Here is a 23,458-nt window from a genome sequence, read left to right as displayed (position 1 = left end):
ACTACCAAGAAAAGAGACAATATTAATGATAAAGGCAAATGGTTGCAGTCGCCTTCGTTCAATTCTGCCTGCTTGATTCAACTCACTCAAGAGGTGGGGACCAACTCACAAGGCCAGAGCACTAGGACCTAGGTATTATTTTTGCGTTTTCGAGAATCCGATTCTGTACGACTACTGAGAAAAGAGGCTTCAAACTAGTTTTTCTTTCCATGCTTGAGACAGGTGCATTCCTCTGATTCAGTCATGGCCTTATTGACAATTGGAAGGGTGTGAGCTTACTTAACACTCAACAAGCGAGATCGTCAGACCTCTGGTCTGCAGCCGGTGCTCTTTTGAACTAGAGGCTACTTAGAAAAGAGATCATGGAGTGTCAATCCATGTTTCTTCAATTCAAACGCATCCTTCGAAACATGTTCCTGTAAGCTAATGCGAAAACAAGCCAGCTTCCTTGCCAAGATACCGGCCAATAATACCCCATGCCTCGTCTACAGATCCCGTGTGACCAAGAATGTGTTGATCTGGCCGAATCAAAACAGCGGTTTCCCCTCTCAACCCCATGATGCTGATCCAAGGTCCCTCTGCACCGGCGACAGAGACGTCCACACTGCGTAACCGAACATCGCTGGAGCCAACCTTACGGCTCGAACTGGGATATTTCAAGCCTCGATCATAGTGAAGGAGGCTGAATTCTTCCTCGGGAATCAAATCCAACGTTGATCTACCATTTGCAAGCCACGCATGCGGTAGCCGAGCGCCAATGGCGGACGATGGCTGGTAATCGGAGCAGTCTGCAAGAAGTCGCTTGGGATCCTTACCCCTGTCATAAACATATCCGATCTGAAGAGCCAGCGAATCAAAATGCGGCTTGTTGAGTGCCAGGCTCTGTTCGAACTCCATCTTCATCGCATGGCAGCTGAATGATGCTCTTTCAGCCGACGCCTTTCGCACCGATTTCTCGACCGTCTTGTTGAGTTCGAGCCACCTGGCTTCGTTATGTGCCGATTGAACCGAGTTTGCTACCGCTACAGGCTGTCGTTCTTCTGAATATGTAACCAACAAAGATGCGAGGTGCGATCCAGAGCGGATGGCGATGCCGAGTTTCCATGCTAGGTTGTGGGCGTCTCCTATCCCGGTGTTGATGCCCAGGCCTCCTTGAGGAGGGAAAGAGTGTGCTGAGTCTCCGACGAGATGAATTCGCTGAGTAGTGTCGCTGTAGGCACTTGCTACCTTGGGCCACGTGTTCCAAACATTCACGGATAGAATTTTCGCTTCCACATTCGATCCGATACAGGAGCGGATTATTTCCTGGCATCTGGCATCCGTGAAACTTCCAAGAGGCTCACGGTCGAGCTCAATGGGTCGTACATGGACCCAAGAGTGGTGCGGGTCGTAAATAATCACCCCTCCCCTGTGATCCGGGTTGAGACAGAAGGACAGCTGACCGCGCCTGTCTCTGTTGGCAAATGACCTGGTCAAGTCGCCGGATGCGTGAATGGAGCAGTAAAATCTTTTTGGCCTGTCGATCCCATCTGGTGATGCCCATAAGACGTTGGGCAGTCTTGAGCGGACTGTTGAATCGCCTCCATCAGCACCGACGATGTATTGTGATGTTATCTTCACCGTCTTTGAAGCGTCTGATCTGCTTGCCATCAATGAAATCAACTTTCCTTCCTCGAACTCGACATCCTCCCAGTCCCACGAAGAGTAGATGGAAACCATTCCACTCAAGAGGACCGCTTCTTGAAGAAACTCTTCCAAAACCGGCTGAGCGACATTGAAAAGGGGCTCAGGGGTGACGTCCTTGACAGCCTCATCTTGACGTTCGTATGGAAGTTTGCCTAATTCCTGAGCCGCCAGGCCCAAGTTGAACCGTACCCAAAAGGAGTCTTGTGTCGTTGAGCCTAGACTTCGCAGCTTGTTGATGTCAAGTCCGGCTTGCCTCATTATCTCGAGGCTCCGCGGGTTGACGGCGTGAGCTTTGGGTTGACCTAGCCGCGAGGGGTAGCGTGTGATTATGATGGAAGGGATTTGTTGTCTGGCTAGAAGATACGCGGTCATCAATCCCGCGGGGCCCGCGCCGACGATGAGGACCGTCGTCGTCGCCGGTGGCTTGTGGCTCACATCGCTTGGGTTGTCGGGTGCTTGAGCGATGCTTACCATTGTGAAAGTGCCACAGGTAGTACGAATGGGTTGGTATGTAGGCTTCGGAATGAGGTTGAGCAAGACCCGATTTTAAGATATGAAGGAACTAGACTGCTAAGTTATGAAATCATCGAACATATGGTGCACTTATTTGCCACCGAGGACGCACGTGCGCTTAGTTATAGAGTTTGCCTTGCATTTCCGTGGATTGTCTAGTCAATGCCGGACATTTTGGAATACCGAAGAACACTGGTCACCATGGCCTACATACACCTTCTCCGGCATCTCTGGAACAGTTCTACATGTTAATATTCCACTATTCCACAGATTGGAAAGCTGGTAGCTCTACAACGGCACCCGTTACTCAGACGCCTTTCCGACATAGAATTTTGTGCTATTATGGAAAGGTCACTGCAGTTTCAATTTGATGGTGTATTATTCTCATTTCCCCTCTAGCATTGCCACAGTCTATACTTCACGATGCTCGAAGCCTACCTGCGACAGACATCAAGGCAATTGGAGGGTAAATCTTACTGCGACATACCTTCCTGTTCTACTCCCCAGGGTTGCAATCATGCTCAAATTTCTGCAACTCAGCAAAGATGGTAGCTTGCATGCAAGAGAAATAGGGTCGCCTAGAGAGTATTGACCGTAAGGTCTACTCAACGAGCGTACTATTCAAACAGTTGGAATGACAGGAACGACCACATATGAGTTGAACTTCCCGCCAAAGTGAAGATGATGCTTGCCCCTATTTATTCCGTAAACACTGGGCGTTTGCATATCCGGTATCTCCAAGTAGGCGTCTTTGCTGCCCCCCACGCGAAATAGAAGACTTTCACCTTCGTAAAACTGCATCCCGATCGGCCAAAGACCTATCTCAATGGGAACGATCTCGCCCGGCGGGACCTTCTGAGCTTCCATGTGGGGATGATATGGCATGATGGAGTTTTGTTTGGATCGGTCGGTAGCGCGATGGGAGACACGCAGCATTCCGTGAGATCCAGTAAACTTCGCGTAATGAGTCAATATGGATTCAGAAGATAGTCCGAACGACTCACCTTGATAATGTTGGAGCCTACCACATCCTCTTGATAGCTGTGGCTCTGGGGTAGCGCGCTCCATGGTATGTTGATGTGCTTGAGGACCTTTCCAGACTTGCTTACTTTCCTTAAGCTCACGTAGATATCTATGTCATCTGACTCATTGCATGATACCTAAAGCTTAGCCTTAGTGAATCCTATTAATGTGGTGGTATCGGAGAATGTAAAGAGAAAGTCTGCCGCCTTCGCATTCGCATTATCGGATTGATAAGAAGCGACGCTGGTGGCTTCTGGGTAGTAGAGGGAGAGTTTGTCCTCGGTTAGGTAGAGTTTCTTGTATTTGGTCTTTTTGTGAGGATAACTACCTATTGGGAAGTGTTTGATTGGTTTCTAGGAGGAACAGTTGGTTAGTTATGTAGCCTAGGGCATTGTAGGGCACTCATAGGGCTGAAGCGGTTTCTGAACGTCAGGATCGACACTCGCACTGGATTGGTGTCCTCCTAGTCATTTTCAATGCCCTTCAAATATCGGTCAAAGAAGGCTTGAAGCTCGTCTGTTATGTTGGGTCTGTAGATATCAAACCATTCTTACGTATAATGAACCTGAAGCTACTTCTTCTTGCTCTTAGCTGCTCGAAAGCCTTGGATAGTTCTGTAGCTGTGAATGCTGGAGCTGTAGCCTGCAACGACGTATATGGGTATGTTGATGTTTTCGATCTTGGGTATCTTGTCCTCCCAGTATGGGTTCATTAAAGGCCATTTCTCAATTGCTTTCGCAACGTCCTCTCGCTTCTGTCGGCCGCGGACAGTTGCACGATAAAGAAGGTTATCAAAGGTAGCGTCAGGTATGCCGCCTCGACACAGAACGTCGCGATATTTGTCTGTGAAGCCTTCCCAGGGTGCAATGGCCTTGAGAGAAGGAGGGCAAAGTGACGCGGTGCTCCACTGTATCTGGGCTAGCCACGAATTACCTTGCATTCCCACAGAGCCTGAGCACCAGGGCAGGCTGGCGATATGCTCCACGATTTCTGCACCATCTCGGCCTGCAAGACTGTTAGTCGTGTTTGAAGGATAACACAAAAGGACCTGTCTATACTGGCCCCTGTTCCCTCGATGAATAGGTCTCCCTCTGAGTCCTACGAACCCTGGATATTAACGCTGATGATGGCGTAACCTCGTGGAACCTATTTGGTGGGGTTAACCCTGTGAACTTCTTAGGCAACTATCTGAGTATGAGAATGACTCTATATTAATATACGACTTAAACTTCTCTAGCCTAGAGAGTATTTCCTCTTTTACGCTAACCCTATACGGCATAAGATTGTAGTTATGGAATCTATGCCCCCCTTTTCGGTAGGGGCTCAAGGCAAGCAGCGTAGGAACCTTTTCTGAAGTGTTTGGCTGATAAATATTGTAGTATATCTGCAGCATCTGAGTAGGCTCCCTCGTTTATGAGTTTTGCGGCGTGGTAGTATTACTTTGACTCCGTTGGAGTGCTTCATCTCCTTATTCACCTTGTAGATTATTTCGCTAGGAAGAGGTTGACTTCGCGGTGTCTTTCGCTACCCTATGGGCAGAAGTTCTTTCCTTTTTTCTTTGAAAGAATATGGAAAATAATTGTCTTCATTTTAGGGTGGAATTGTGTCGCATAGAGGCATGTTGTAACTGTTGATGACTAGTTTGGAGTCCATTCTGGCTATTAGATGTTGCTTAGTATTGCTGTGGGACGGAACTTGCTATCAATCTGGTATAATGAACTGCGAAAGAAGCACTGAGAAAGGCTCAGAATGATTTATTCCTGGAATAAGTGCGAAAGCTTGGTGCCTAGGCGGTCGGAAGATAGAGATCCTCATGGAGGGGATTTTCCACGGAGGTCTGAATGCCCTTGATTGATGATTCCCTGGTACCAAGAGCACATGCAATTTGATTGCCACAGTTGACCTAGGTAAGGTATAAAGGGGTTATGGTGATGATCGGGGCGGCGGTACATCGCTCTTCCGACTTCTCCATGGATCATGATCAGATGAACTATGTAAGCCTTGCCGGTGGTTAATCCAGTCCGAGGACCGACATCGGTTGATAGACCTTCCGAGAAAATTTAACGACGTTCCTAAGAAACGATGAAGAACACCCTGATCGTGACGACCTCAGAAAGTCATAACTTAAAAGGGGAATTATCGTCCGAAAGTTTCATCTTGTTTCCGTGCCCCCAACGGTTCAAACCTTCTCTGGAAGTCAATATGGACTACCTACACTCTTCGCAGATTCCCAAGATTCGCCTCAACCTCCTTTGCCAAGACCGTCACATCAATCTTCCCGGGAAGCTTAGTATCGTTCCATTTTGCCACCTGTTCCGCGGCATACAGAACGGCTTCAATCACTGCCACGGATATTCCCAGTCCCATGGAACCTTTCAAGTGACTCTTCGCCTGCCTCGTTGCCCCTAGTGCGGCTATTGCGCCGGCAATGGTGATTTCGCATAAAGGAAGACTTTGAGTTCTCTCAGAGCCTCCAACTAGGAAACCGAATACCGCAACGTTCGCGATGTATGCTGGTAAATGTGAGCTTGACGAGTCAAAGCGAGACAAAACTAACTGACTGATTTCGGGGAAGACCTCGCCCATCATGCGATGGACTTCCTCGTTTCCTACAGCCCGGTAAATGGCTTCGTTAGTTTGCACCCCTTTCTTGAACCAGTCGAAATCTGTGATCAAGGGTCTTAATGAAATGTTGTTAGTTGTGGTGTATAGTGCAGCGAAAGGAGTGAAACTTGCCTGTCAATCTCATTCGACATGCGAATACCGAACTCTCGGAGCTCGCCGATCAAACCCAGACAGGCGGGAATGCACTGAGGCAGTCCAGTGAAAGGCCACGTCAGGTCAAGAGCAAGCTTGAAAGATGCAAACAATATCTTCGTTCCTTCCACGTCTCTCACTTAGGCCAGATCATGAAACAGTTTAGGTACCGCATCACCACGGCGTTGGGCGCAAAGCATTGCGGCCTGTAGCTGCCATCAGCACTGCGTCCCTTTATTTGGTAGAAAAGGATCATAACTCACAATAATACCAGGCGCAACAGGCGCAATAGCTCCACCGTCCACAAGTTCCAGGTGTCGCACTAGGTAATGGAAAACGCTCTCATCGTAATGTGATGCATCAGTTGCCAGATTGGCATTTGTGTATTTGTCATTGAATTCTTTCGCAGTGTTAGACATGTGAAATTTGCGATGAGACAAAATACCACGGGCTTGTGCCTGGGGGTGCAACAGTACCAGAAGTCTTCCGTAATTATATCTATCTGCATCTTCATTCAAACGACTTATGATTGGTAATTCATCGAATTCAATGCCTTAAGAGTGAGATGGCGGGTGAAGTTTCATCTTCCAGACTTGGATTTGCCACATCTTCCACGGAAACCAAACCAAAACCATGCAGTCAAGCAGTAGACCTTATCTCGAGTATTTCACCGCCGAAACATATACGAGCCCTCACCTTTGAAATAATCACCTCTGGACTTTCGACAGTATTAGCCAAACAGGGACTGGCACCATTAATGTCATCATGGCCCAAACCTCCGACGATTCAAACGCATATGACTATCATGGTCATGTACCCAAACAAGGAAAGTAATATGGTTGGGCCGATGGTCCGAATTGCATAATGACGACATTTTACAGGGTGGCAACGTTTTGGAGACATTGACGACAGCGACCCGTACAAGTATTCGACAACTATCGTAACCAACCCGGAACTTCAGCCGCTTTGGACAGCTTGGAAAGCAAATCTCGAAGTCCCGTTTCATGGTATCACTTGCAATGGCCGTAAACAAGAGGGACTCTATATTCTACGGGACGAAGTGACTCCAACACAAAAAATAGTAGCTCGATCACCTTGTATGAGAAACATGAGTGTGGCTGATAGACTGCAGGTGCAAGCAGCCCGGACGTTGTTGCAAGCTCTGAGCCCCAGCGAGAAAAGGATCGTCTCGCACAGCCTTGATTCCGAGGACTGGTAAGTCAGGATGCCAAATCTCTGGGAAGTGCTAACTGAATACGCAATTCTGCGATAGGAGAAAATGGATGAACCCCGAATTCGTGTTGTTCAAGTGTGGCCTACGTCTCGAAGATTTGGAAAAAGCGAAAATCGAAGCCATCATGAACCTCGTGCAGAGTTCTCTCAGCGACAAGGGGTTCGACAAAGTCAGAGGCGCAATGAAGACCAATAAGTTTCTCGGTGAACTTTGCCATAAAAAGGCAATTTTGAACGAATATAGTTATTTGTAAGTGAAACCAAATATTGACGACTAATCTGACATGACTCTTGGCGGCATAGCTTCGCGATCTTCGGAGAACCTTCAGAGACAGAACCGTGGTCATATATGCTTTTCGGCCACCACCTTGCTCTCAATGTTTTCATCGCTCGACAGCAGATGGTCATCGGCCCAGTCTTTCTCGGGGCTGAGCCAAGTGTATGTCAGCCAAGGACGTTGACTGGGAGTCAACGTGCGAGTTGGGAGGTTGCTTACATGCAAGCAGATTATCGACGATGGCCCGGATAAAGGGATAACGCTGTGTGCGGAGGAAAGCGAGCTGGGTCTACGGCTAATGAAGTCGCTTTCGCCGGCAATGCAAAAGAAAGCGCAACTGTACTCCGGATTGCACGACTCAGCCATGCCAGAGGGTCGATGGAACCCGGCTGATCAGGTGCGCGTGTCGAGCACCGGGCATAAATCTAGGCTAATATACATGCGCAGAGACATCTGGCTGGCGCCTTTCAAGATAACCGAGTTATTCCTTATGAAGGCGTCCTAGCTACCGACATGACCATCGAGCAGCGAGAATTGCTTGTGTCGATCATTTCCACCTCTACGCTTCTTCCGCCAGGGCCACTTGAGTTCCGGCTAGCAGATGTTCGCGAACACTTGTCGGAAACCTATTTCTGCTGGATAGGCGGCTTTAGCTCGACAGACCCTTTCTACTATCGAATCCAGAGTCCGGTTACGCTGTTTGAGTTTGACCATCACTCCGGGGTCTTCCTTACGAACGACGAACCTGCAAAATACCATATTCACACGATTCAGAGGCTTCCCAATGGCAATGACTATGGACGATCATTGAGAGAACTGCTCAGGGAAGAGGCAGAGGAAGACGAACCTGAGTACAAGGTCTGGCCAGGAAACCCATGGGTGTGCGACAGGGATTGAGTCAATTACTTTCGTCTGATGTAGCTCAGCATTGCAAACATATCAGCCCATGAGCTGGTGCCTACTTGTGTAGATTTAACCTTGTTTCCCTTACGTCGCGTGCGTACCACCGTCGAGTAGATTCGATGCTTGACCATCCACCAAGGACCGAGAGAGAAACGATCGACAGGTCGTTCGGCAGCTCTGCGAGCCCGTGCATCTTTTATGCGAACCCCTTTATCAGCGAAGCTCTGCCCCGTCCAACAGAGCTTGTCTGTTCGTACCAAGTCTGCTTCTGATGATCTCTTGAGGACGCTGCAATCACTTAGATGACATGCCTGATACGTCCGGTTCACCTCTCAATCATCACCACCGACCGAAGCGAGTCGCTCGAGCTTGCGACTACTGCCGTAAAAAAAGGGTGCGTGCAAATGCCTTTCCTCTCGATTCCACGAGATCATTGTGCTTACCTACCCGCGCCGACAGTTGAAATGCACTTCTGGCCAGCGACCCTGCCTCAATTGCCAACTCTATAACACACAGTGCATTTCATCCGACCGAGGAAGGCGGCGTTCAACCCTAAATAGCTCGAGACATTCTGAACATGATAACGAGTTTGCTGAAAGCACCATTCATGTCCGCGGTCACGAAACAGCGTATCAACACGACGATTCAAGCATGTGTCTTTCGATAAACCCTGCAGTGAATACAAGCCCTAGTTTTGAAAGCCAAGCGGTGATGCCGCCTTCATAGTCTCCAGCGCTACTAACCAATCAATTAAGCCAAATCTAAGGGTCAAATTTAACTAATTAACTCAATAATTATAATAGTCTTATTTAAATTAACTATTTTAATTAGTTTTAAATATAATTACTTAAATAGGAAGTTAGTAATACCTCTTATAATATTCTTAGAGAATTAAAATATATATTATATAATAATCTAAAACTATCTAACCTTTTTTAGCTCCTCTACTTAAAATAGTAGCTACTTATAGTAATAATACTACTTTAAACTTAGTTCTAGAAGTATTAAATCTATTTAAACGTTAAAAGTATTATTAATAGTTTCTATAATATTAATAGAAATTTAGTAAAACTAAATACTTTTTTATAGTTAATTATTATTACTAAGATAGTAAAAATATTAAGAATAAGTTTACTAAATATTAAGAAGGTTTATTAATATAAAATCTACTATTAAATAGGGTTATTAATAAGCTAAGTAATAGAGAGATAAAAATATTACTTTAGCTTATTAAAATTATTAATAGTAGTATTATAAGCTTTACTAGCTAATTATTAATAATATTTAGAGTTCTTAGTTTTTAGAGTAATAATAATTAATATAAATATAGTTTATAGAAGTTATAGATAAAGTTATAGATTAGCTTAGTTAGATATATTAGTATACTATTATTATTAATACTTATAAAGTTTTTTTTAAGTATTATATACTTATATATAAGTTTTTAAGGTATTCTAATACTTCTAAAGCTATTATAAACCTTATTTAAAATATAGAATTACTATAGTAATATAGAGGGGAAATTCTATAAACTTAGTATAGTATTTATTAAGTACTTATTAGTTATTAATAATTAATAAGTATAGATATTTATAAGAGTTAAAGTTAATATCTTAAAAGTATTATAACTATAAATACTTAAGTTATAAATAAGTAAAGATATTATTAATAGGGACTATAAAACTACTATTAAGCTTTACTAAAAGTATTAAGATATTTTTATAAGTTAAGATAGTTACTATAACTAACTCTTAGTAAGTTAAATAGCTATATAGTTAATCTTAGTATTAGTAAAGGTATTAAAAAGCTTATACTAATTTTTAAAATAATCTAAAAGATACTTTATACTTACTAAAACCTCTTAGAGTTAGCTATACTTATTACTTTTATTTTAGTTTTTATATTTTTTAGTTTACTTATAGAGTAACTTAAGTATTTTATATAACTTTATAAAGATATATTAGTTTTTATTAGTGAGGATATCCTTACTTAAGATATAATCTATATTATTAAAAAGACTTAAAATATAAAAGATATAACTATTAATCTAGTTATATTTAAATAAAGCTTATTTAATTATATTATATATTAAGTTCTATTAAGTAGTATTATTTAATATTAGATTTAGTTTTTAGGATAACTTTTTTTATAGAGTAAAGTTAGTATTATTATTAGTAATTTTATTACTAATAACTAAGAAGCTTTTAAATTATTATAGTAATAATTTAATATATTTAATAATATTCTTAAGCTTATTAATAAGGTTTCTTTACCTCTAATAAGCTAAGTTATCTTAAACTCTATTAGTATTAAGTAAATAGTTAAACTTTTCTTTAAATATTTTATTATTAATACTATAAATAATAATATAACTAATAAAGTTAAAGATATAGCTATAATATTAAATTTAGTATTATTAAGTATTAGTTTTTATATATAAAGATAATAGAGAAGGAAAGAAAGCTTTAAAGTAAGTATTATTATTTATAGCGTTATTAAATATAGTAATACTAACTTAATTAATAAATCTTTAATCTATAAAAGTAGTATAAATAGTTATAGTAATATTCTCACTAAAGTAAGTATTAAACTAATAGTAGAAAGCTAATAAATATTAGGTTTATTTCCCTAATTAGTTAATAAAATAGCTAAATATAGTAATAATAATATATTAATTAGGAGAGGTTTATAAATTAAATAATATATAGATTTTTATAAATATTTTCTATATCTTACTTTTAATCTATTCTTTCTTAGAAATATAGAAGTAATATAATTAAGTTTTCTAAGAGTCTCTTAACTAATATATTTAGTTATAAATATTATAATTAAAGAGATTAAGTAAATACTATATATATTAGTTATTAAATATTAAAAAAGAGTTATTAATATTAATAAAAAAGCTAATAACTAGCTTTTTAATCTAAGAGACTCTACTATAAAGTATAGTAATAAGAGTAAAGTATTAATACTTAAGGAGGTACTTATTATCTTTAGAATTATTACTAAATAGATATTTAGTATAAAGGTGTTTTTTATAGATATAATAAGTAGATTTAAAGTACTTTTTAGTACTAAATATAGTAGTAACTTTTTATAGCTCTCTAAGGATATTAGCTTTATTATAATATTAGTAAACTTAATAAATATTATTTAGATATATTATTAATATATAAAAAAGTATAATAGAGGGTAAATAAATAATAAATATACTTCTAATACTACTTAAGAGGATCTTATAAATAAAGATACTTTTATTTCTAATCTAAGAGATATAGCTTTAATTACTTTTTTTTAAAATAGCTTCTATATTAATATAATACTATTCTTTCTAAATAGTATAAAGTAAAGTTTTAAGAGTAATATACTTATTAAAGTTAGTAATTAATATATTACTAATAATTAAAAAAACTTAAATTTAAGTAATAATCCTTTAAGGAGTTACTTTATAGTTAATAAAGTGATTAATATATTAGTTATATATTAATAGAGATATTATAATAATAAGAGAGAGGTTAAAAAAAGCGTTTAGAAGTATATAAAAGTAAAGCTTTAAAGTATAATAGTAATAGTAGTAATAATAATAATACTAATAGTAATATTAAAAAAAGTTATTTTTAAAAGCTAGTAAAAAAGTTAAAAATAAGCTTTTTTTAATCTTTAGTAAGGAGGCTAAAAATATATTAATTAAGTAGTATAATAAAAAATATATTTTTAGTATTTTTAATACTTCTTAATAGTAAAGCTAATATTACTAAGAAGTATTTAGCTTTACTTTACTACTTATTAATATAAAAATATTATTAAATTAATATTATTAACTACTTACTCTTTTTTTTTTTAGAGATATATTATAATAAGACTTAATAGATTAATAATAAGTTTATTATATAGGGAATTATAGAGATATTAGTTTAAAACTAACTTAAGTTATTAATTATAGTATAAAAGTTTAAAAAGTTATAACTTTAAGTTACTAGAAAAGAATATCTAATTAACTTTTTTATTTTTTTATTAAATCTTTTAAAAATTCTAATTAGTTTAGAAGCTAGATTTTTATTCTTCTAAGTAATATTAGTTTAATTAAAATAGTTAAACTAAGGGTATTATGAGTTTAGCTAATTAACTCTAAAAAAAGCCTCGTTTTGATTAGCTGATTAATTGATTTGATTGATTTAGCTTGATTAAGTAGCAGCGCTGATGGTCTTATTACGCCGGGCTCCACGGCGAAACAGGACCACAACGTTCTCGTCATGACTTTCGCCACTCCGGAGACGCGGTACCACCCGCCTTGTGGGATTTTGACAGCACAAATTCAGAAGAGTTCTTCGATATTAACGCAGATCTTCTGGCCGCGGAAGTTGAGGCCGATTCAGACTTACCGGCTCAGCTACCCCAAAACGGCGAACTCGATAATTCCCCATCAATTTCCCCTGGAGTATCGGCTTTCAAGCCCTCTGCCCAGAATATGACAAGAGGCAGAGTGTCCAGCATAGAAACTCTACGGGGTGAAGGCGGGAGGCTAGACTCGCAATACCACGCGGTGCCTCCCGCCATCTATATTCGACAGAATGAAACTCAGGGCCACCATCTCGGTGAGTAAACTGCCAAAGCTACAGCATGTCACAATCCCCAACTGAACTATTAACACGTTGCCGGACTACCAGGTGGAAGCTCAGTTGCTGCTACCCTTGCTATTTGCCTAGCAGACGGTCTTAAAAGCCAACATCTTCCTCTAGGGCCTGACAAACTCCGCTTTCTCGTCGAGGCAGGTCCACAAATTGAAGAAATCGGTCTTTTGTCATTACGAAGTCTTTCTTCGCAGTCACTGCCACCTCGAGGAACAGCCTTTTCCAGCTTGCAAGGTTGGTTGACCACAAACACGAGAAACCTCTGGCGTGTGGCTGATATTCTCTCTCTATGGGCAGCATATTTCCGCAACATCAATGCCACTCTGCCCATACTAGATGAGGACCTGTTTATGGTCCGGGCTGAGATGTTTTACACTCACGAGCGCACCCACCTTGACACTTTCGACTACTGCATGTTCTACCTTGCAATTTCTATAGGAGCTCTCAGTGACAGAGACGGGACATCTAAACCATGCGGAGATGGCGATGAGCTCTATTCTACCTGCTACCGACAAGCCTGGTCCATAATGCTGGACTCGCTCGCAGCCCCATGCGAAGCCTCGATACAGATTTTACTACTTCACGTAAGTTTACCATGCCAGGGTACGCCTGAATTCAAGAAATAAATACTCACAAGTAGTTGTGTTATAGGTCGTATATCAACTTTACTTCGGTAGGTGCGGAATTGCATGGGTGTTTTGCGGCCTTGCAGTCCGCATCGCACAGTCTCTAGGGTTGCACCAGAGAAATCCACCAGATGTTGGGTTTTCCGAGCGCCGCCGCGCCATTCGCACCCGCCTGTGGTTCTTGACTTTTGGTCTCGATGCGTGAGCTGAGCCTAATATAATACTTCTTCAAAATTTTCCTATTAACGTGCTGTAATAGGAACCTATCACTGTCTCAAGGGCGCTCACCTGGGACGTCAAGCGAAGTATTCGAAAAGTTCATGGTCATTGACCACCAACCCTTCACCGAGCTCGAGGCCAGTCCCGGGTTCCTCGATATCGTTCAGTGGTGGTACTTGTTGCACCAAATTCAGAATCAATTCTGTTTTGTGATGCAATCGGACTGCTCAGCTGTTGCTAGGCTTCAGAGAATTTCTCAGGTGGACCACCGCCTAGCAACATGGAAAGAGGGTTTACCGGTTGCTTGTCGCCCAGAAGGTGTGGTATTGTCGCCGATGGATACCCACCCACACGTCTTCTTGCTTCACATAGACTATTACAACTTTCTTCGTACAATCCACTTGTCGATCGTCGTCATGAGATCGGCGTTCTGCAACTCAGAAGAACCTGAGCCTTTGAGGTTTCAGGCGAGCGAGGCCATACGTGTTGAAGCTGCGAGATCTTTCATCAAGGCCCTGAACAAGTGTGTATAACCTTTTAACTCAAAGGCCTTCACTGATAACTGGTTTATTGCTGACGAATTGATCGAGTAGCATGGGAGAGACGAATGTCAAGACGCATACTCTTCTGTACGTTCATTCTACGGCTTCTAGCTGCCTAGTGAAGATCTAACGGTTTCCAGATTTCAATCTACTAATTACATGGCGGCGATTGCTGTTTTGTACAGAAGCATCATGAAATGCCCGTCCAATATGTCATCAAAAGCAGACATTGAATATTTGCGGGCGGGAAAAACACATCTGGAGAGGGACATGCCTGCAAATATTATTGGCCCTGCAGTCAAAGCCTTGTTTGACGAAATGCTGTCTTCCGCGGAAGAAATGGTATCAAAGCAACCCCGCTCCTCGGTAGCCACTCTGGCACAATAGCAACATTTATAACCCGTCCAGCGATGCTAAATGAGAAGAAAATATCGTCTGAAAGCGGCGATGACAATGTCAATTTTAGGATAGGACTCAAGCGCAGTACTTAAAACCCTGTATCGCTTTGTAACGTGTGGAACGAATGAGTCAAGACCAAGTGCAAAAATATCATTCATCTACAAAAGAGTGAGGAAGAAAAGAAGATATATACAGAAAGCAAGCGAAGGCGTGACCTTTCCGGTGTTGCCCCATGTACAGTTTTGAAAGTGCCAATACCCAACATGACGGTCTAAGTTTCCATCTATCCGTTACATATCCCTTAGACATCGTAGGTGCTGCCAATGGGACCGAACTTAAGGTTGGACCAGATGACCTGACCGTTGGGGTTCTGGGCGATGACCTCGGCGGGAACGCCGGAGGTGGTGGGGCATGGGCCTCGGTCAACACCAGGCTCGCCGGCACGGTCGACGGGGTAGCTAGAGTCAAGCCAGAGCATGTTGGCGAAGTTCTGTGTAATTGTTAGCCGCCATCCTGTCTTGTGCCAGAGTGAAGGTTCAAAACTTACGTCGCTCCAGATGGACATGACGAGAACCATGGGGATCTCGAGAGCGCTGTTGAGCTTGGACCAGCCGCCGACCTCGTTGAAGCGGTCGCGCTCGCCAAAGACGGAGAACTGAGCCTCGCAGAACTCGGGGGTGATGTCGGCATCTTCGTTGGGGATGCCCTCGTAGGTGGTGCCGGGGATCTCGATCTTGTTGCCGTCCTGGATGAAGAATTGGGACATTCGGTTGTTCTCGAAACGAGTGACAACGCTGTTGAGTGTTATCAGCCAACGAGTTCCATATGTCTGGCAATGCTAAGGGTTTGACTTACGTGAACTTCTTGGTGGTGTCGACAGTCTTGCCCGGTCCGTAGAAGTCTTGGTTACCCATGCGGTAAGGGTTGTAGTCGCAACCGTTGGCGTCACAGCCACCGCCATAGCGATCCTCGGAGTATGTGCCGCCGCAAGAGGTGGTCTCGCAGACGTGGTAGTTGTTGTTCTCACAAGGATGGGGAGTCAGGGCGAAAGCCTGCTTGTTGGACTCCCAGACGTCAATCTCAGCGCAGCAAGCACCGAGGTTGCCGAAGCCAGAGTTCTCGTCGGTGGCGGAAGGCTTCCAGCCCTCAATATTACCCTATGACACGGTCGAGTCAGTTCATGGGGCTCTTTGAAGACGACATATTGAGCTTACCTTGCCGCCAATGAACTTCAAGTCACGGGCACACTGAGCGTCGCAGTAGCCAGTACCGTACTTAGCACCAGCAGCGTTGTTGGCCTCGGAGGCAAGACCACCATCCTCGTTCATGGCAACGAAGTACAGGGCACTGTTCATGCCACAGTCGACGGTAGACAGATCGACATCGAAGGCGAATTCGTTGTTCATGAGGGTGAACATCTGGTACTTGGAGTCGCTGTTCATGAGGTACATGCGAGACCCGATGTTCTTGCCGTACTGGTGCTCTTGAACAAACTTCAGGGTCATGGCGTTGCCGCTGGTTGAGACACCGTAGGTGCCCGAGTAGTTGGCTCCCTCAACCGCACAGTTCTTAGCACAGTCATCAGGGCCGGAGCACTTGTCGGTCCACTGGTTGCCATCGTAGCAGTTCTCGTAGCCACTGAGAGTTCGTGTCAGTCCCATGTGCGAAATAGCAAGTCGATATCAGATTGGCAACGTACCCGACGTTGTGAGCCCAGCGCCAGTTGGCGTCAATGACAACGTCAGAGCTCTTGGTGCTGCAGGAGCCAGAGGTGCAGTCGGACCAGCTCAGCTTCGGGTGAACCTCAGCCTCCTCGGTGCCGACCTGCTGGGCCACGGCCATGGCCAGCATGGAAAGAGCGGTGATGGTGTACTTCATCGTGAAGAGAACCAAAGGGAGTGGAATGCTGCCGGTGAAGAATGGGAACTGCTGGATTGCGTGATGAGGATGGAGTCCAAATCATCTTCTTCGGGTGGAAACCATCGTCCTACTTATGCTTTCGAGCTTCGTCCCTCAAAATTGGATTTCCCCCCCTTTCGGAATGAGGCTCGCCGTTTAGATTTGCTTTGGCGTCCCGAAATCCGGTAGCATCGCGTCGTCGTTCGGTGACAGTATCATTAGATGAACTACCATCAATCGACAAAACGGGGCAAACCTTCCCATGACCAGGTGTCATCCGAGCGGCTCTTCTCAAGGGGCAACATGCTTCATGTGACCTCAACTTCGAAGTCAACTTCACATCTGGAGAAGAACTCAAGTGGCAGGCGGGACGAAGATCCCGTAAGCCCTCAGGGACCCACGACAATCCCAGCAGAAGAAGCAGTTGCCCAAAGCAGCGATTTCCTCGCCAAACCCGTGGAACTCGTGGCCGTTTGCGCCGGAAATCTCCCTATATCAAACAGTCGCCAAGGGCTTGTCAACGGGGCGCAGGTTGCTCCATTGGCTGGATGTTGAGATATCAACGGGTTGTGGCGGACGGATTGTGATGAGCCAAGTCATGTTATCCATGGGCAATGTCTCGGCGTCGGCGGGAGGCAGCAGAGAGGTCCGGGATGGGCGGCTAGATGTTGCGTGAGCCCTCAGAAGCGGCCGCTGATCGCAGCCGTCTTCGGTTCTCGCTAGTTCGATGTCCGAACTGATCCGGCAGGGCTCCCTGGTCCGTCTCGGCGATTGCTGACAGGGACGCGTAGGTAGAAGGCCGCGCTGTCTCTTTCTCCCGCAGCGCACTTCTGGAAAGAAGCTCCCCTGCATGTATCCACGTCCACATGTTTGCGCTTGGCAAGTGAGCTTGAAGTTTTTCCAGCCATACAGGCATGAAAAGAAGACAAGAAGTGGATGTTTTGAGTCTTGGGGAGTTTCCTCTTCGGCTCTGCGCCGACTCGGGCCTCAGCCGAGAGCTCCGATATCTGATCATCGCCACTCCGTTAGCAACCCGGCATGAATCAACAAATAGCAACTCCTAACGTAATCTCACTTACCGCGCGCCGTGTAAGTCTGGGTCGCAAAATAATCGATTGCCACGCCACTCGCATTAGGAGAGGTCGAGCGGCAGAGGACGGCATGCGAGTTTGGTTCCGATGGCAGCAAAGCGGGAGCCGGTAGTGCAGGCCGCGAGGCCTGTCAGGCTTCGCTTGGGTTGGACTCAGGGGCCAAGAAATAGAGTGTGGCCCGATGGCTCTTGGCTCTGGCTTTTTGCCGAAGAGGCGTCTGGGGGATCTGCGGGGGGAAGTCTTGGCCAGCAGGCATTCGAGCGACAAACAGGCGAGGCGGGGATAAATATGTCGCCCTCATTGGTTTTATAGCGGGGTAAACGGGAAAACATCACGGCAGACGGAGGTTGACGCTCCGTGGACTTCATATAATTCATATTAACATCCGGCTTCGATTGGTGTCGTGCCTTGCTGACGTAGTCCTTAATATTCGCTTCCACACATCCAGGGTCGTATTCTACAATGCCACGAGACGCTGGAAGTTATTGTCGGATGGAAAACCGCGGCAAACAGCAGACTTAGATGGAAATGTCTTGGAAACTCGATCAGGAGATCTCAATCTTGCGGGTCAGGCGCTGTCATGCACACAATATTCGGGCTGCTGTTCGTCGGAACACGGCCCGTCAACTAGTCGTAAACATCGATCCATTAGATTCAAGGTGATTTCTGGGGACTATTGAGAAAACCTGTGCTACAAATGAGAGTCATTTTGTTCCTGTCAGGGGCTGAAAATTCAAACTCAAACACGGGGCTTCCCGAAGTACCGGCTGTTATCCGGGCTGCAGCCGCGGGAATGTCACGATGCCTGGCTTGAGATGCACTTAGCTTTGGAGGTACTTGCCGAGATTCTATCAACTTGATGTTTTATCGCCCTGAATCATCCACCGGGAACATTCAATTCGCAATTCCGCCTTGGTCTCTTGGCCCTCGCCCGTCTGATGCCTTGGCGATAAGTAGTAGGCTATCGTCCATCATGCTCATTCAAGAATGTTTTGAAGACTGGCATCCTGTCGTTTTCTTAAAAGCCGTAGCGCCGAGCTTCTTCTTTCCCCGAACAGACATTTTTGCTAGTACATTCATTTTCCATTCATTATTGTGAATTATTATCTCCTCGCTAATCGTCTATTTCTTCAATCGATTCGAGGTCTCGCTGTTTCAGAAGTGAAGCTAAAGCTTCGCACTGAGGACGTTGATCTTCAAAGTCTTGACAACCTTTGAGATCGCAAAGTCACCGTTCCCTCCAACAATCTTTCCCTTCGGCGTAGGGCTACACTAGAACAACTCATGACGTAGCTCGGAAATCGGTATGAGAATGCAATCTACAACGTGTCACCGCCTCATAAAAGATGATATATCTGCAGGAACAGAAGTTCGGAAATCGGCAGGGCAAAGCAGGTTGTGGATTGGTCAATAAAAATTCAACGTCTAACCAACCGAAGCACAGCACTTGTAGACAGCTGTGGCGCTCATGTGCAATCTAATTAATGGAAAATTGATTAAAGCATGTGACTCGCTCCTGCATGAACCGATGCACCAGAAACTATCACCGCGGTGACTTTCAGCATTTAGCAAAACCATCCCGTACAAGTTTACTCTCCATCAAGACGTCCCAGTGGTGGCACGCATACATCTGGGTGTTTGAGAGGCTGATCTCTGACTTTCCGCGCTCATAGACATCTTTATCGTATGAAGCTACCGCGTCGACAACATTTTGCCCTTCATTGAGGACGTTGATCAGTGTGCGGACGCAGGACCCGGCGTCCTCGAGAGCGTTGTTCAGACCCTGTGCGCGGTCTACCCACGTGTTAGTCCCACCAGAATTATAGACCGTGGCGACGCCCGACTCACAAGGCACCATGGGATGCGCCGCATCACCAGCGATTAGGACTCGGCCTCCAAAATTGTTCCAGCGTTGGATTTTCGTCCACGAGCCAAAATGTCCCTTGTTAGCGTTTCCACTGAATCCCCTTGGGTCTTTCGCAGAGTGCACTTACATGGTCAATCGGAAGGTGTGTGTCTGGCTTCACCCATTCGGCCACTGACTTGAAGGGCTCGCAGTAGTTTGATCCCAACTTTTTGAACAGCGCCATGCGTTCCTCTTGGGTCTTGGGCTGTTCTTCTGCGTCATCAGGCCAGTAAGAAAGCGAGACCTGGAATACCCATGACGCTGGGTCATTGGGGCTTTTGACGTCGCCCACTACTTGAAGTCAGGTTCGTGTACAAAAGCCAGAGGGTTGATGACATACTAGTCAAGAAGTAATACGTCTTTTGTCCGGGATGAGGACCCAACTGTGCCGCGTTAACTCTGTGGATTTCTTGAGCAACATGTCTGGACGTACTGTTGCAACGGGATGTATTTGACTACGCAGATGTGAGGCCTGGTCTGCGGTGAAAGTTGCCCCGAAATTCTACTCTGGTCAGCTTTTTAAAGGTGAACTGAGGAGAACAATACTTACGAAAACTACCACCGGAGCAGGTGTCAGATCGGTTGCGTTTTCAGGAAGAGCTGCGTCCCGCACTTTGCTGCGGGCTGAGAAAAGAAGTTAGCCATAGCCTAATAAAGCTTGGCTTCGCACCCGCGATGACTTACGTCCGTCAGCCCCAATCAAAAAAGCCCCTTTCCAGACCTCCCCTCCATTGTTGAAAGCAGCAGTCACAACGCCATTTTCTACCGAAAAGGACTGCATCTCTCTGCCAAATCGGACATCTAACCCTGTACGGAGGAAGTCTCTGAGCCGACCGCGGTGAACCCGCCTTGGTCCATCGGCTGCAACGTGAGTTACGAGATCCCCCGTCTTGCCATTATACATGGGAATTGTCTTGGAGGCCTCTTGGGGAATGTCGGCGTATGGGTCCGTCTGCGCGTCCTTGAGGTTGGCGGCAAGGTCTGCAGGCAGACATTCATCAATGTTGTGAGTAGCCCAGTGCAACGCCATTCCCCAAAGACCTGCTCTGTTTTGATACTTTTCGTAAGACTGCTTCTCGAAGACTTGGACTGGTATGCCGGCCTTGGGCCATGTTAAAATGGTGTCTTTTACAATTGAGAAGTCACCCTGCAGCACAAACTCACCTTTTTCAATCCTTGGGCAATCAACAAGCCAGTGGCTCCTTGGGGCAATGATTAGTGCTGGAATGACTATGGTGCAACTGAGAACTCACCAGCGCCAATGACTAGAACTCGACGGCTCTCTTCAGAAGACATGCTAGCAAGTGGTTCTGATACTGTTGTCGGTTTCTCTGTCACGATGCGAACGGTCTGGGCGATGGATAAATCTCCTTGTGCTGAAAGTTGGGATTCGCCGGCTGTACCTAAAAAGCACTCATCAATGAACCAATTTTGAGTCTTTCCCTTCATATGCATCCAGTGATCCACACGACGTTGTGTTGTTACAAAGGCCGACGAAGAGCGAGATACTCGCAGAGCTGATGAGTCCGCGCCATCGGCATTTTTCGCGTGTCCGAGATTGAGCGAGGTGATGCGAAGAAGATCTGGGTGCTTTGACGGGTCTAAATAGATAGCCCGCCGTTAACGTGCCGACTATCCAGTTTTTTATCATGCACTACGACTGCGTTCATGTCGAGCAAGGCAAGATGCAATCCACCAGCAATAACATCTGGAACCAAGCAAGGTCCGAGCCAGTCCCAGGTGTTTTCAACATTGGGGGACACCTCGATCAGCCACCTCTGCCGAACACTGATCCCGCCGTCGGCATGAGATTGCACCATATTATGATGCGAATTCGAGATCCCGAAAGAAGCCTTCACTTTTACAGAGACCTCTTGGGAATGCGACTCGTATGGACGTTGAATACCGGGCCATTCACCATTTACTACTTGGGGTTCCCCTCCACCGATGACGACAGAGCTGATCTAAAATATTGGGCAGAGCACACTGCCGACTTTGCCGCTTTCACCCGCACTACCGGCTTCTTGGAACTGAAGCACATGCACGGAGCTGAAAAGCCGTTGGAAGAAGGCGGGATTCAATTCTCGAACGGCAACGCCCCTCCCCACCTGGGCTTTGGACACTTGGGGTTCACCGTGCCCGATGTACCGAGCATTCTAGCCAGACTGAAAGCTGCCGGGGCCCCTGTTGTCAAGGATTTGGGCTTCAATGGTCGCGCTAGTATCCCGTTGACAGAGTGGGAAAAGGAACGTGGCGTCGGTGCTGAAGACACGGTGGAGAGCTACAAAGAGACCATCAAGCAAGTTGCAATGGTTGAAGATCCCGTAAGTTCATCTGCTGCACCTTTTTACGACACTCCCTTCAAGATCAGGGCTAAACAAACACGAAAAGGATGGATATTATGTTGAGTTGGTGCCACAAAGTTTACAGACAGATTGAGGCACAAGGTTGGGCTGTCACGGGCGGCAACTGAGACCAGCTAGTGTTTTAACGGAGCCGACATTATGGCACATCGGATAGCGTCAACAAAACGTGCATCGTGTTTGATGGAGGCATTGACCAGGCTGTAGCAAGTGAGACAAATTCGGAAGCAAGTGATGTGTAATGTGGATTAGTCTGATCTTGAACACTTTAAAAATCACGGTACCATACCATCTCTGTCTCCTCCCCTCCCACTTGTGATAGATGACCGCTAAATTGGTAGTTGGGGCTTTCTCCGCATTCAGCCACCTCAGCAGAGACACTGCCGATGGCAAGTTGCGGAGGGAGTGGGGGGGGGGGCAGGCAAAGCAGGTCCCCGGACTCGCCATTGTCGGCTTCGAATGGTTCATCCAAGTACTCCAATGACAGATTGCGGATATGACGGCAAAATGCTAGCCAGACGTTTTGTCCGTTGTTACCTGTTACGTCATCCGAACCCGGGCAGATTGTCTTGTCGCGAGGCCGAGCCGTTACTCGCTGTGCTCGGACATTCCGGCGGGAGGTTAACCGCGACTTCGGTATTGATCGGGGACCGGTTTTGTGGGAGTACCAGCCATTCGTTGGTGGGTAACTCAAGTTGAAATGAGATCAACGAATGAAAAAGAGGTAGGAAAACAACATCAGTCGCGGCTTGTGAAGAATGGCACGTACTACGTGCTGAGCAGACTAAGCTGCGATTCTTCTCTCGAATGACTACATACCTTACGCTGGAAAATTAGAATGAGATCTTTGTTAAAATAATTACCAACTATCCATGATGGCAGAGTTGCCCAAAGTTGAGACTACACTGTCAAATAGTTGTGCCTCAATCAAACAGACCAGGTGTGATATGCCAATCACAGTTGACAGCCCAGACAGTCTTCAGCCTCCTTGATACCAATAAGGAGGTAATACTTTCTCCTAGAAAACAGTCAACCCCTTTCCAAGTGGAGCATCGCTAGCATGCTCAACCGCGAATGCCGGATCGGAGTCACATCCTCTTCCCCGGGGATTCGTATCCCATTAACTGCCGAATGACGCCAGAAACCCCTCGCGCAGAGTAGTACTAATTAGAAGCCTGCCTTCTTTTTTTTCTACTTAATTAAACTAGCTAGATATCTAGTATTTCTGTTCTCTATATATTCTAAGTGTAGAAGTTATACTAGTAATCTCCCTTAGTATATAGAGCTATATTATAATAAATATAGCTAGATCTTATATACTTATAATAAAGCTACTAAGTAAAGCTATTCCTAGATATCTTAGCTATAACTATCTAATCTTTTATAATAG

At 44.8% G+C, this 23,458-nt stretch overlaps 6 protein-coding genes across 6 annotated transcripts; 3 read left to right on the top strand and 3 right to left on the bottom strand.

Moving 5' to 3' along the window:
- Positions 1-423: 423 nt before the first annotated feature.
- apdD-1 (FAD-dependent monooxygenase apdD) lies at positions 424-2,160 on the bottom strand (the record flags this gene model as incomplete). The annotated part of the gene is made up of 1 exon (XM_036632143.1): positions 424-2,160. One exon carries the CDS (start codon positions 2,158-2,160, stop codon positions 424-426), a length of 1,737 nt encoding a protein of 578 aa, XP_036501075.1.
- Positions 2,161-7,087: 4,927 nt separating this feature from the next.
- CGCS363_v000293 (uncharacterized protein) lies at positions 7,088-8,386 on the top strand (the record flags this gene model as incomplete). Its single annotated transcript, XM_036632142.1, has 5 exons — positions 7,088-7,194; positions 7,253-7,462; positions 7,516-7,651; positions 7,719-7,886; positions 7,937-8,386. 5 exons carry the CDS (start codon positions 7,088-7,090, stop codon positions 8,384-8,386), a joined length of 1,071 nt encoding a protein of 356 aa, XP_036501076.1.
- Positions 8,387-13,388: 5,002 nt separating this feature from the next.
- ASG1-5 (Activator of stress genes 1) lies at positions 13,389-14,540 on the top strand (the record flags this gene model as incomplete). The annotated part of the gene is made up of 4 exons (XM_036632141.1): positions 13,389-13,607; positions 13,675-13,850; positions 13,909-14,391; positions 14,462-14,540. 4 exons carry the CDS (start codon positions 13,389-13,391, stop codon positions 14,538-14,540), a joined length of 957 nt encoding a protein of 318 aa, XP_036501077.1.
- A 570-nt stretch (positions 14,541-15,110) lies between these two features.
- On the bottom strand, positions 15,111-16,687 carry CBH-1-1 (Exoglucanase 1; the record flags this gene model as incomplete). The annotated part of the gene is made up of 5 exons (XM_036632140.1): positions 15,111-15,299; positions 15,357-15,603; positions 15,665-15,966; positions 16,024-16,447; positions 16,509-16,687. The coding sequence occupies 5 exons, from the start codon at positions 16,685-16,687 to the stop codon at positions 15,111-15,113; spliced, it is 1,341 nt and encodes a 446-aa protein (XP_036501078.1).
- Positions 16,688-19,357: 2,670 nt separating this feature from the next.
- On the bottom strand, positions 19,358-21,001 carry cctM-2 (FAD-dependent monooxygenase cctM; the record flags this gene model as incomplete). Its single annotated transcript, XM_036632139.1, has 9 exons — positions 19,358-19,593; positions 19,648-19,741; positions 19,794-19,996; positions 20,046-20,088; positions 20,139-20,207; positions 20,256-20,329; positions 20,390-20,807; positions 20,870-20,907; positions 20,959-21,001. 9 exons carry the CDS (start codon positions 20,999-21,001, stop codon positions 19,358-19,360), a joined length of 1,218 nt encoding a protein of 405 aa, XP_036501079.1.
- Positions 21,002-21,354: 353 nt separating this feature from the next.
- Positions 21,355-22,282, top strand: glo1-0 (Lactoylglutathione lyase; the record flags this gene model as incomplete). The annotated part of the gene is made up of 2 exons (XM_036632138.1): positions 21,355-22,029; positions 22,280-22,282. The coding sequence occupies 2 exons, from the start codon at positions 21,355-21,357 to the stop codon at positions 22,280-22,282; spliced, it is 678 nt and encodes a 225-aa protein (XP_036502084.1).
- Positions 22,283-23,458: the final 1,176 nt, after the last annotated feature.

This window comes from Colletotrichum siamense, assembly GCF_013390195.1.
Source record: "Colletotrichum siamense strain Cg363 chromosome Unknown KSG_Cg363_contig01, whole genome shotgun sequence".
NCBI lineage: Eukaryota > Fungi > Ascomycota > Sordariomycetes > Glomerellales > Glomerellaceae > Colletotrichum > Colletotrichum siamense.
This window is presented reverse-complemented; position numbering and strand designations above follow the sequence as displayed.